This window comes from Panthera tigris, chromosome E1, assembly GCF_018350195.1.
Source record: "Panthera tigris isolate Pti1 chromosome E1, P.tigris_Pti1_mat1.1, whole genome shotgun sequence".
In the NCBI taxonomy this organism is placed as follows: Eukaryota; Metazoa; Chordata; class Mammalia; order Carnivora; family Felidae; genus Panthera; species Panthera tigris.
Window position 1 is genome coordinate 23,496,667 of NC_056673.1, and position 12,710 is coordinate 23,509,376.

Below are 12,710 nucleotides of genomic sequence, written 5' to 3' on the forward strand. Positions count from 1 at the left end.
CTTTTAGGAGGTGAGATTCTTAAAGCAGTTCATAATACAGCTTCCCCAAAAAGCTTTCTGGTAGGGTCCAATAATAAAAATATCCGTATTCTGAGACATTTTTCTGAACGCACACGTTGAAGACCACTCTCGTGTGTCACTGCGTCTGCCCCTTGATTGAAGTTTCCCTCACTGGAGTCAGGGCACCTTCTGATCCCTTTAAATAGTAGTAGCTGGGGGTGGGAGGCACAAAACGCTACAGCCGGAGATTAAGAAAGCATTTTGCCTGAAGCCTTGTTTTATTCATTCTAAACTGTACAGTTTTCACCTGAATCTTTGTCTCCCTCTTGTTCAATAAGCCAAATTTGAAAGGGTACCATTTGCACCACAGAGGTTTAAAATATACTGTTCTATGAAAGCTGGTACCCGCTTTTGGCTGGTTCGCCTTTTGTGTAATCTAGGGTTTTCCACTGTTATTATTCATTTAGTACCCTTTTCCTACTTGAGTTTAAAGCGAGAGAGGTTTGGTTTATACTGTCAGGAGAGCCATGGACATGGCAGGAGCCCCTTAACCCTCAGAGGAAAAAAAGAGAAAATGACCGAGTGTGGTTCACCTGTTGACTTAGTTCGGAAAACCTGGATCACCAAACTCGTGAGCATTTGCCTTGTAAAGTACACTTGTGGCCGTCAGAGAGAGGGAGTCTGCCTTTGGCCCTCCGGCCTCGTAGACAGCGACCAGGATGAAACTCAGCCCGCCAGCCAGGCTGCATAGACCGCGCTGCTGAAACCGGGGCACTCCGCACGAGCGGCTTTCGGCCTCAGCTGGGTGTGCTTTTTGAAAATGGGCAAGAAACTTTCCCTTGTCAGACCATTAAAGTGATGAGTTGGCCCTTCATTTGCACTCTGAGATAACTCCATGGTAGACCCTAAAGCCGCACCTAAATGTCAAATGGAGGCCCGGGGCAACTATGCTGTACAGATGTTGCTATTATGTACTGCTCAGCGGGCATCGAGCGGGGCGGCCCTTTCCACACATTACTGGGGAGTCGACACAACACAGGCCCTTCCGTGAGCAGGACAAGGTTAAGAAACGTTAAATAACTTGCCTAGTGTCACACAAGTAGTAGGTGGCAGCACTAGAGTCGAACCCTGATGTGTCTAAATCAAAAACCTACATTTTTTCTGGTGTTTTATGCTATCTCTCAGATGATCTAAACGTGTACTAAGAATGCTTTGTGAAATGAGTCTTCTGCCCCAGCGTTTCCTTCTTTTTCTTCTTTCTTTTCTTTTTTCTTTCTTTTTTTTTTTTTTTTTTTTTTAATGAGGGGCTGATACATAGTTGAAGGAGAAACAGGAGCCCACCAGGACCCAGACCTTTGATTCTATTTTTTAGAGGCTAAAGTAGATTAGGTTGATTTTTCTTTCCTCATACTCCATCACAGCAGTATGACATCATATTGACCAAAATAACAACTAGGTAAGTAACTGCTTAATTAAAATCTATTGTTCGATCTTGCGAGACAGAGACTCCTGAGAACTGGCTAAAAGTTAGGTGACATTACTTGCACTTTACTTTTGAGAGACTCCTGAGAACTGGCTAAAAGTTAGGTGACATTACTTGCACTTTACTTTTGAGAAATTGTCAGTTTTTCACTAGTTTGTCATGTACATTCTGTCCATCCGTGTGTTAAAGGAACATTTCCCAACCAAGCTGGGACAAAAGGCACCAGTTGTAGGCAGGGGGTATTGTAAGTACATCTTAAAACTTGTAAGTGAACAGTTTATCAAATAACCCTAATCATGTCATATGTTGGTAGATGATACTCCTGTCTTTTATAGTAATCTTTATATGCAAAGAAAATAACTCTGTAACTAAATATAAATGCCAACTCAAAGCTAATGTGGGTTTTTAAAGATCAGATTTTATAGCCCAATTCCTTTAATTTTAGTACAAGCTCTAAATGTAGTTAACTCCAGCATAGCATAAAACTAATCAAATATGCTAGACATTTTGCTTCTGCAGAGTTTAGGGCATTTTGCCTAAATCATGAGCTTGCCTCTAATTGTGGGGTCTTATTTCCCTTTCAGATATAGAGGACTTAAAATATGCTGCTTTTGGAACCTACAGTAGCAATTTTGCAGTGAGCACACTTACGAGCTATGACTGGTCAGACAGGGATGATGCGTCTCAGGGCAGAAAACTCTCTCCATTTGTCCTCTCAGCAGGAAGCGGGTCCTCCTCAGCTGCCTCGGTTCTTCAAAAGAAAGAGACTTCATTCGGCAGTTCCGAAAACATCACCATGACCTCTCTCTCCAGAGTAACAACCTTCGCAAATGAAGATGCTCTTCCAGAGGCCACCTTCCCAGCTTTTGCCAGTTTTAAAGATGTGATTCCTCAGACCAGTGAGCAAAAGGAATATGAAAGTGGGGACTATAAAGATTTCACGAGACAGGACTTGCCTACAGCCGAACGAAGCCCGGACGCCACCTGTCCAAGCCCGGCCTCCAGCGGCACTTCTCACGACACTCCCAAAGAATGTGCAGATGACTTTGGAGAGTTTCAAAGTGAAAAGCCCAAAATCAGCAAATTTGACTTTTTGGTGGCCAATTCACAGAGCAAAATGAAATCCAGTGAAGAAATGATCAAAAGCGAGCTGGCGACCTTTGACCTTTCTGTTCAAGGTGAGTTGCTTTCAGTGTCGACTGTACTGTGGTGGTTTCTTCCACTGAGATATTAGGTGTTCTTTCTAACAGAAAGTTGGTCTCTGGTTTAGTGGGAAATGGATTTGCAGCCTCTGAAATCAGGGTCTATTATAGATGGCTATACAAAAGGGTTTGCAGCTAAACTGAAGTCAAGGCAGTATCCCTCAGATAATTGCTTTTTGGGCTAAAAACAAGCACAGCATACAGTCTGTTCATTAGCTTGTTGGCTAGAGGGGTACTGTGTTAAAAGAGCCAGAGAAATGGATTTGATGCACTTGGGGACAAGTCAACCCTGCTCTTATTCCCTGGCTATGGACTGTGTTTTTTAATCCAGAGGCTGCAACGTGGGTCTGGATCCAGTCTGCAGACTTTTTTTTTTTTTTTTTTTTTAAGTTTATTGATTTATTTTGAAAGAGCGAGCACGAGTGAAGGAGGGGCAGAGAGGGGGGTGACAGAGAATCCCAAGTAAGCTCTGCATTGTCAGCACAGAGCCTGATGAGGGGCTCGAACTCACGAAACCGTGTAAACATGGCCTGAACTAAAACCAAGAGTTAGACGCTTAAATGACCGAGGCAGCCAGGTTGCCTCTGCAGACTTGTTTTGATTGAGCCACACAGAAGGTTTTTTTAATGTGCTGCCAGCCAATAAGAATCATGAGATTTCACAATCTGGATTTCTAGCTTTTCTTGAAAAGTAATATCTGGCAATACTAGGCCTGTATTCCCCCTTTTGACAATCAGGTAGAGCTGAGTGGCACTGCCCCCTCTAACAGATGGGGTATGCTGTCCTCCTTGTCACAGTCCCCATCACCTCTTCTCTCTGGCTGACCCACTTCAGCCATGCACTTGACCTGCCTGCTCTCTGAAAGCATTTGAGTTTGCCCCTTCTGCTTTAAGCCCATCCTAACAGAAGGCATCATTGATTTCTGTTGGATCGAGAGTATGTAGGAGCTCAGTGCAAATCCGTGACTAATGACTGGAAAGGCAACACGACTCTTACGCACTGATATTTAAAAAGACACTTTGTCCTCCAGACTCCAGTGGCTTTGCACTTGTGCTAGATCAGGGAAGAGTAATGGAGAAAATTAAAGTCAGGGAAACCAAGCAGAAGTGAACAACCAGAAGGATTCAACATAGGGCATACTTCATTTTATTGCGCCTCCTGGGTACTGTGTTTTTTACAGTTTGAAGATTTGAAACAGCCTTAAGTCAAGCAAGTCTGTCAGTGCCATTGTTGCAACAGCGTTTGCTCACTTGTGTCGCCGTGTCACATTTTGGTGATTCTTGCAACATCTCAAACTTTTTCATTATTACATTGTTATGGTGATCTGTGATCAGTGATTACAACTCACTGAAAGCTCAGATGATGGCTGAGCTTGTGATTTTTTTCAATGAAGTATTTTTTAATCTTTGCACATTGATTTTTTTTTTGGACATAATGCTATTTATTGCCCACTTAGTAGACTATAGCGTAGGGCAAACATAACTTTTATCTGTACTGGGAAACCCCAAAATTCATTTGACTCACTTTATTGCAATACTCACTTTATTGATGTGGTTGGGAGCCAAACCCGCAACATCTCCGAGATATGCCTGGATAGCTTGCCAGAGGAGAATGAACACGGATTATGTTTCTGAATGCCTCATGACAGAAGCATCTAAAGAAGAGGGTCATGTTAGCAAGGAAGAGCCTCGGCTTGAATTAAGCTGAGTAATCAGAACCTTTGTGCCATCCACTTCTCCAGGATCACACAAAAGGAGTTTGAGCCTTGGTGATAAAGAAATAAGCCGTTCTTCTCCTTCTCCGGCTTTGGAGCAGCCTTTCAGGGACCGTTCCAACACTCTGAGTGAGAAGCCTGCTCTGCCTGTCATCCGTGACAAATACAAAGATCTGACAGGAGAGGTGGAGGTGAGCAGGGGAGTTTTCTACAGAGGGGTAGGGAAAAGACCAACTGAGCACTGAGGGCCTCAAGAAAAACTGCTTTCAACTTTCTGTGGGGAAGCGAGGGACAGAAAGTCACAAGGCACCAGACACAAAATATTCAATTAAAGTGAGAGAATGGCAGCATTAGCCCTGGATAAAAATACTTCTCAGGTGGGACATCTGCTGAAAGGAGTCAGCGGCCCTAAAATTGAAATTGTTCAGGAGACTTCACGAGGAGGGGTGTTTGGGGGAGTTTTTCTTTGAGCACTTGGACTTTATCACTTTACACTTAGTGAATGTTAAAACACCGGATAGAGGAGATGAGGAAAGTCTGCATTTGCTGCGTCTTAGTCCCACGCTGTCTTCCTCCTACAGCCGATACCCTTATCTCTCCTCTGTGCCTGCCCTTCTTGTCGTTCACACATGCTCACGCACACACAGCGTCATAACTGTGGAGTGGGAAGCTGGTGGTTTAGTATTAGCTCTTGTACTAGACACCTATGTGGCGAGTGCCTTTGGAGAAGCTTAAACTATTCCTAGAACCAGTGAGCCAACATTTGCAGAGGGAAGCTGCTATAAAACATTCCCCTCAGACTCAGATCATGTGCTCAGAAGGTGCACTTAGTAATTGTGAAGAGTCATCAGTGGTTTCAAGAGATAAACCATGCTTGAAGTAGAGTGTTTTTAATAAAAAGTAAAGCCTTCCAATGCTCTGTACATTGACAGAAATCATAGAGGACTCCAGTCCTGCCTGTTTAACCCCGTTGTTTTTACAAATTTCACAGGAGAATGAGAGATATGCATATGAATGGCAGAGGTGCCTGGGGAGCGCCCTAGATGTGAGTATGTCACTTTTGCGGTGCTTTCACATGTGTGAGTGCTGTCTTGTGCCGTTTTGCCCTCTCCGTGGTGCCTTTGAATGGACAGAGGAAAACTTGAGGAGAGCTCTTCCTCCATGGCCTTGTGCAAAGGGAAGCTGGAGGGAAAGCCATACGGCTTAAGTGAGGCTTCTTTCACGTGTATGATAGCAAAAGTGGCTCATTTGTCCCTTGTGCCCTCACCTGTCACTGTGTTTAAGAAATAACAGTGAGGGGCGCCTGGGTGGCTCAGTTGGTTGAGCATCTGACTCTTGATTTTGGCTCAGGTCGTGATCCCAGGGTCATGGGATTGAGCCCTTTGTCGGGCTCCATGCTGAGCATGGAGCTTGCTCAAGATTCTCTCTCTCTCTCTCTCTCTCTCTCTCTCTCTCTCTCTCTCTCTCTCGCCCCCTCCCTCCCTCCCTCCCTCTTTCTCTCTCTCTCTATCTCTCTCTCCCTCTCTCCCCCTCCCTCCCTTTCCCTCTCCCTCCCTCTCCCCCCCACCTCTCCCCTTCTCACATGCACACGAGCACATTTTCTGTCTCTCTAAAGAAGAAAAAAGAAAATAACAAAATGATATCATTAATGCTGCCTAAATTAAAATAATATTTAAACTTAAAGAACCTCTGTCTTTTCCAAAGAAATGGAGGATGGTTTCTTCAAGGTTAAAATTAAATTCTCACATTTGTTTCAGCATGATCATATACATATATCAGTCAGTCATGCTTTTTCACACCTCCTGGCTTCTCTGTTGGGTTCTCTACTAATAGTAAATTGATTTGCAATGACTTTTCTCAATTATATAAGGTGATGTGATTTCATTTCTTATAGGTCATTAAGAAGGCAAATGATACCTTAAATGGAATCAGTAGTAGTTCTGTGTGCACAGAAGTAATTCAGTCAGCCCAAGGCATGGAATATTTATTAGGTATGTTCATTTATGTTTTACTTATTCAAAATCCTGACACTTGATAGTATTTTCAGTTTTCCCTTACATTAAGTATTTTAATCTAGATCTTTCAAGTTACATATGACTTCACTAAGTAGTATCTGCGTTTGTGGGTGAGATGCTTAAGTCACAGACAGAAACCACACTATTTGACTTAAAGTATCTGTGGCAAAGTTTTTCAGTCCTTACTATACACATACTAGCAGCAACAATGTAAAATTGCATCTGTGTTACTGGTTTACTAGAATGAAAACATTGGGTCTCTAATTAATGCCTTACCATGCTCTGTCGATTCTTCCTCTCCACCCCTTCACGACATCACCGATTCCTTACCTCCCTGACTACCTTCAGCTGTTAAATGTCCCAGTCAAGCTTGAAACTCCGGTCTCTGTCCAATCTGGTGTTCTTTTCCTCCTGAAGCTCCCACTTGGCCCGTGGCCAGAGCCACATGCACTGGACCCTAGTCTTTTTCACATCTCTGCTCAGGTGTCACCCGCTAAGGGAGGTCTTCCCTGGCCTCTCTTTCTCAAAACTGTGCCCTCTCACCCCACCCTCATCCTTCCTCTCCCATTCTCTGCTTGATTTGTCTTTTGTCCCATCAGCTTTAATATCTTGTATATTTTACCTTTTCTTATTTGTTATCTGTCTCCCTCCCCTGCAAGGAACCTCTAAGAAGGGAGTGATTTGGTCTGTTTTGTCCCCTGGGAATGTCTGTAAGGCGCTGTACCTGAGCGCCTGGCACGTAGTAGTCCCTCACCAATACCTGCTGGATGAGTGGGTTGGGGGGAGACGTGGTCTCTCCTGCAGTTCCACTGCCGCACTCTTGTTCCTCCTTCCTGCTCAGACGGCCACGGCTCTACTGCGGGAACACACCAGGTGGTAGGGCGCCTGTCTTTCCTTGCACACATCGCCTAGTGTCTGTGAGGGGTTGTCTGAGAAGTCCCCTCACTTGGTGTAGGATAGGCAGTGACTCCTGCCCTTCCTCTGGGGAAAGAAGAGGAAAAGCCACAGTGGGCTGTACACAGGTTGATGAGGTACTGCTCTGCAGACAACTCCTCCAGTCCTCGCTTCTAGAGGCTCGGGTAAAGGTTGGGGATGTGTCTGGTGACCATCCTTAGAATGTGAAGATACTTGGCACCTGTCCTCCTTGCTTGACGAACTCAGCCACAATTCAGAGACCACGGGAAAAGAGCCGTCCTGTGTTCTGTTATGTTTATAAACGATGCGTGAAGCCACAGGGTTTGTAAATCATTGGGCATTCGGAGAAGTGAGTTGTTTCTTAATTACTTTGTGGTGATATTGACATTCAGATTCTTTTAAGCTTTTGATATTCCCATTTTCAGCCAGTTAAATGAGATTTCCCAAACTTAAAGCCAGAAAGAAAGAAGCCAGAAAGAAAATGAGCTAATACTGCATAGTGCCTAATGTTCTATGGGCACTCTTCTAAGCCTTTTACAGTATGAACCCATTTAATCCTCTTTGGTGAGGTGCTTTTAGTATTCCCATCTTACAGATGAGGAAAGTGAGGCTCAGAGAAGTTATGTGACTGGCCCAGGGTTACACAGCTAGTAAGCGGCAGAACTGGGATTGGAACCCAGGTAGTGTAGCTATAGGCTGTGCTCTTACCAGTAAGTTACCCTGCAGCACTGGAGGTGGACTGGTCCCAAGGAGTGGTAAGTTCACTTCTGTTGAGAAACAATCCATATTTCCAGCTAAGATACCTGCACGCAGTAGTGCCGCCTTGTGCCGCCCACCTTTCTGCACTGCCCGCGCCCAACTCCACTCTCTCACTCTGTAGGTGTTGTTGAGGTGTACAGGGTGACCAAGCGTGTGGAGCTGGGTATAAAAGCCACCGCGGTGTGCAGTGAGAAACTCCAGCAGCTGCTGAAGGACATCGATAAAGTGTGGAATAACCTTATTGGCTTTATGTCCCTGGCCACACTCACGGTAAGTCCGTTAGATGTTCAGCACTTGCTTTCCTTTCCAGAAACCTCAGTGGTAAAGCAAAGTGTACGTTCTTGTGGTGGCCCTGACTGAAGGGTGACGGTGAGGTGCCTGCTGGGTCGTGTTACGTTAAAGGAAGGAGATAATTGTGCGGTTCACTGAGTAGCACCAGCTCGGCTTCTGGATTGCACAAAGGCCTGTGGGCCTCCATAAAATAAGACTGTAGGAGGACATTCACTCTGTCAACATCCTTCTTCTTTTTTCTTCTTTTAGAGATCATTTATTTAGTCATCTCTACACCCAATGTGGGGCTTAAACTCACAACCCCAAGATCAAGAATCACATGCTCTTCCGCCTGAGTCAACCAGGCTCCCTGTCTGCATCCTTCTTAAGTCACATGCATATATGCACGTTTGCAAAGCATCGATGTGAGTTCCTCTGTTCGCACTTCTAGTTCTTTATGACCCTACATGTGTCTTTTCAGAAACTGTTCAGTGTGACTGTCTTAAACGCCTTTTCCATTTTTTAGGTCTGTGGATTATTTCCACTTCTTCCTGTTCTGAATGGTTCTACTCTGAATATCGTTAAACAAATGACTCTGTGTCCTTTCAGGGATATAGTTCCTCCAAGACCTAAGAGGTCAGAGTGTGTGTTTGCACACAGATGTGCGTGCATTCGTATGTAGCTGTTTCTTTTATTGCGTGGCTCTCCAGAGAGTTCGGGCTAATTGGCAGTGCTGCCAGCAACATGCAAGCATACTTTTCTTTATACTGTGTTCTAGCTTTCTTTGTCTGCTTTTTCATTTAGCAAATGTATATTGAGTCCCTAACGGTGTTTTTATAGGTCTTTCATTTTGTAGGAGCTGTGCGGTATTCCAAATGATAATTTACTCTTTCTGTTTCCTTTACGTGTAAATTGATTACCTGTCTTGACCATTTGACCATATGTTCAATGAGATATGGTTATTGACCTTACGTATTTCACATTTGTAATGGATGTACACACACGCGCGCGCGCGCACACATACGTCTATGGGAAAGCTTATATCAGTTATTTTCGTCACCTGTTCCCTTCGTTTTCCATTTCATTGGGTAAAACTACTTTATTTTTACATATTCACACCATTCAGTTTGTCTCTCTGATAATATCCTTTATTTCACAAAAGTCAGAAATTTATCTTCCTTCCACAGCTGGAAGAAATACGCTATTCCATTTTCTTTCTTTTTTTCCTTACATATAACTAGGTGGCCCATCTGAGCAGGACTGCGGCCACGTGGTAGGTAGCAGTTGTCCCTGAGCTGTGCCCACAGCCAGGCAGGGAGTAGCTGTCCCAGCACATGTCTCCCCAGTGTTCATTGTTTCTGGTTTGCGGTATTAAGTTCTTAAAGAGTTTAAATCATTGCCAAATTCTCTGTTTTGTTCCCTTGGACTATTTTTCAGTTTCTATAGTTTGGGTCATTATTTGTTAAAAAAAATACAGCTCTGGCCAGTACAATAAGGAATATAAATATTTGAAAATAAGAGATAAAATTATGCTTGTTTGGTGATATGAAATATTTATAGAAATCTGAATTCAAGAGGTTAAATTTATTGAGTTTGGCAAAAATTCATAGCATTCTTCCATATTAATAATAGCTAGAAAGTGTAATAAAAATGGGAACCTTATTTTGTTAATGCATTCAATCACTCCAGTCCTTATCACTTCTGACCGCATAGCTGGAGTTGCTGGTTCATTTTGTTATCCCCTGTCATAATCTATTCTGCACGCCCTTCTAGCCCATTCTTTCTGAAATGCAAGTCTGGTCATGTCATTCAAATCCCATTTAAAATCTTGCAGTGGGCTCTCCATAGTCTTCAGGATCAAGTTTCAGCTCCTTAGGTCAGTGTATAAGGCCTCTTCTATCCCCTGGATTGCCTTTGCCTCTCATTCTCTGTTAGACTGCTTTTCCCTCTGGCCTCTGCATCGTTTCCCCAGAAGTCATTCCAGAGAGCCCTTCAGTCTGAATTCAACGCCCTTCCGGTGTGTGTCCACAGCGCCTCTCTCTGTCCTCGCACTTACTGCGCTTATTGGTAATCGTGTGCTTGCTTCTTGCCTGGTTGTCTGCCCCTTAAAAGCCAGACTGTGTCCTTTTTTTTTTTTTTTTTTTAATTTTTTTTTTAACGTTTATTCATTTTTTTGATAGAGACAGAGTGTGAGTGGGGGAGGGGCAGAGAGAGAGGGAGACACAGAATCTGAAGCAGGCTCCAGGCTCTGGACTGACAGCACAGACCCCGACGTGGGGCTCGAACTCACGAACCGTGAGATCATGACCTGAGCCGAAGTTGGATGCTTAACCGACTGAGCCACCCAGGCGCCCCCCTGGTTTAAATTTTTTAAATAAATGCATAAGAAAAATGAAATGGGGGAAAAAGAAAGGAAGAGAGAGAAGATGAAGTGCTTTTAAAGTGCTTTACATTTGCTAGTGGTGAGCGGTAGTTAGTTGACTTTACCCTTTCTAGGAAGGGTAAGGAAGACACGATGAGTTCCATGATTCACTGTGTTCATAACATAAAAATAAACCCACTACTCAGGAGACACATAATTATTCCTGGTACTGATACCAGAAAGAAATTTCTTTTGTGGGCTCTTGTAAAGAGGAAACTAATGTAACCTGTGTTATCCTCAACATCCTTTCAGCAGATGAAGCAATAGGTTTCACTGAGTCATTTCTTATGAAATTTCTCAGTATAGGCCAATTTGCAGCGCTCCAAGTACAAATTAGTGAGAGTCATTCAAGTGTGGAAAAATAGACTAAACGGGAAACTAGGAAATAGCACGGCAGTGCGTCCTAATGGTGGGCTCACATCTTTGCTCCATAAAGAAAACATAACAAATCCATGAGAAATACACCAATATCCCAGTAGAAGCTGAGCAAGACCATGAAGTGATTCATACAAGAGGAGGCACAGCTAACCAGTAAACATTAATTCAAATTCAAGCAAGACTTCATTTTTTTACCTAATAGTAAACCCAGTTTTTGTTTGGCTTGTTTATTGGAATCCTAATAGTGTTGATGTGGTAAAATGGGGACTGTTTATTAGAAAACATAAATTGGTACCACCCTATATAAAGGGTATTTAGCAATATACTTCCCACACCCACCCCCACCTGTGAAGTCCTTGAGGACAAGGACCAAGACCACGTTTTATTCTCAGTCTGATCACAGTGCCAGGCACTGCATAAATACCCAATGAAAGTTGAATGAATAAAAGGACTCACATTCTGAGTAGTTAACTCAGCAACTTCACTTATAGAATAACTTCCTAAGGCAGCAGTTCTAATACAAGCTCACAAAAAGAAGCAAGTTAAATGCACAAGCTGTTCTTTGTAAAAGTGAGAACTCGAGAGGGTCAATCAAGTAAATTGTGTGAAGCATCATATATTCGGATGTTGTGCAGCCATTTTTTAAAGGAACACAGAGTTTGAAATAACACAGAATTGTTCCTATGGGGCTGGAAGGGAATGTGCCAGAGTGGCAACAGGGTTGTGCTTGGATGATGAAACCATGGGTTTTTTAATATTTCTAAGCTCCAGCTACAAATAAAGTGGGTTGACTAATGACATATTCAAGGGTGGCTGTGGAATAGAGGAGGCTCTGTTACCAGTTGTTGATCGTAGAGTTCAGTGTGTTGTTACCTTTGCTTCATCAGAGCCTCTGTACCCAGTCTTACAGAGGTCTTACCTCAAAACTCATTCGTGGCATGTTTTTAGGGCAACAAGATGTATAAGACCAAGCATTAGCAGTCTAGAGGTCAGCACGTGTCTGGTTCTCTCCTGATTCACCCATCTTTTGCTTCCTAACTTTGTGCTGGTATGAACCAGGTGAAGCCTGAATATTTTCATCATGATTAGCCAACTTTTACTGAGTGCTTACCATGTGCTGTACCCTATTCTTAACTCTTTATATGTGTATAATTTACTTAATACGGAAGTGTTGAGGGTAGATACTATTATTCTTCACGTTTTACAGATGAAGAAAATGGGGCACCAAGGTATTAGACCTGGATTCAATGTAAAAGTCAGACCTCTGCTTCTCCCCCACTATACTCTGTTGCCTCCTTGAAATGGGCAAGCTGGGTGGGTAAAACCAGAGATGAGCAAAAGCCTTTCTGGGGAAAGAGGGTTGTTACTTACTTAGTCGATGAGGTGAAACACCAGGCATCTCTCCTGGCAGCAACTTGATAGAAAGAGTCAAGTTCTTTTCTGTACATTTCCTCCCTGTTGTTACAGCCCAGGACTAAAAACCAGCTTAAGATTAGCCTCCCCTTTTCCATTTGGATTTTAAGATTCTTTGTTTTTTCTTTCTTTCTTTTTT

The 12,710-nt window shown here is 43.3% G+C and overlaps 1 protein-coding gene across 16 annotated transcripts in view; it reads left to right on the top strand.

Annotated features, from left to right (window-relative positions):
* SYNRG (synergin gamma) overlaps positions 1–12,710 on the top strand; it is an 88,505-nt gene that overhangs the window by 59,675 nt on the left and 16,120 nt on the right. For 12 of the 16 annotated variants that reach the window (XR_006211147.1, XM_042966462.1, XM_042966465.1 and 9 more), the window contains 5 exons: positions 2,068–2,661; positions 4,427–4,590; positions 5,391–5,444; positions 6,294–6,390; positions 8,210–8,358. Coding sequence is in view for 15 of the 16 variants with exons in the window: in XM_042966462.1 (XP_042822396.1) it covers positions 2,068–2,661; positions 4,427–4,590; positions 5,391–5,444; positions 6,294–6,390; positions 8,210–8,358 (1,058 nt within the window). In the remaining variant the exon portion in view is untranslated. The remainder of the gene's footprint in view (positions 1–2,067; positions 2,662–4,426; positions 4,591–5,390; positions 5,445–6,293; positions 6,391–8,209; positions 8,359–12,710) is intronic. The other 4 variants (XM_042966469.1, XM_042966471.1, XM_042966464.1 and 1 more) reach the window with 3 other exon arrangements.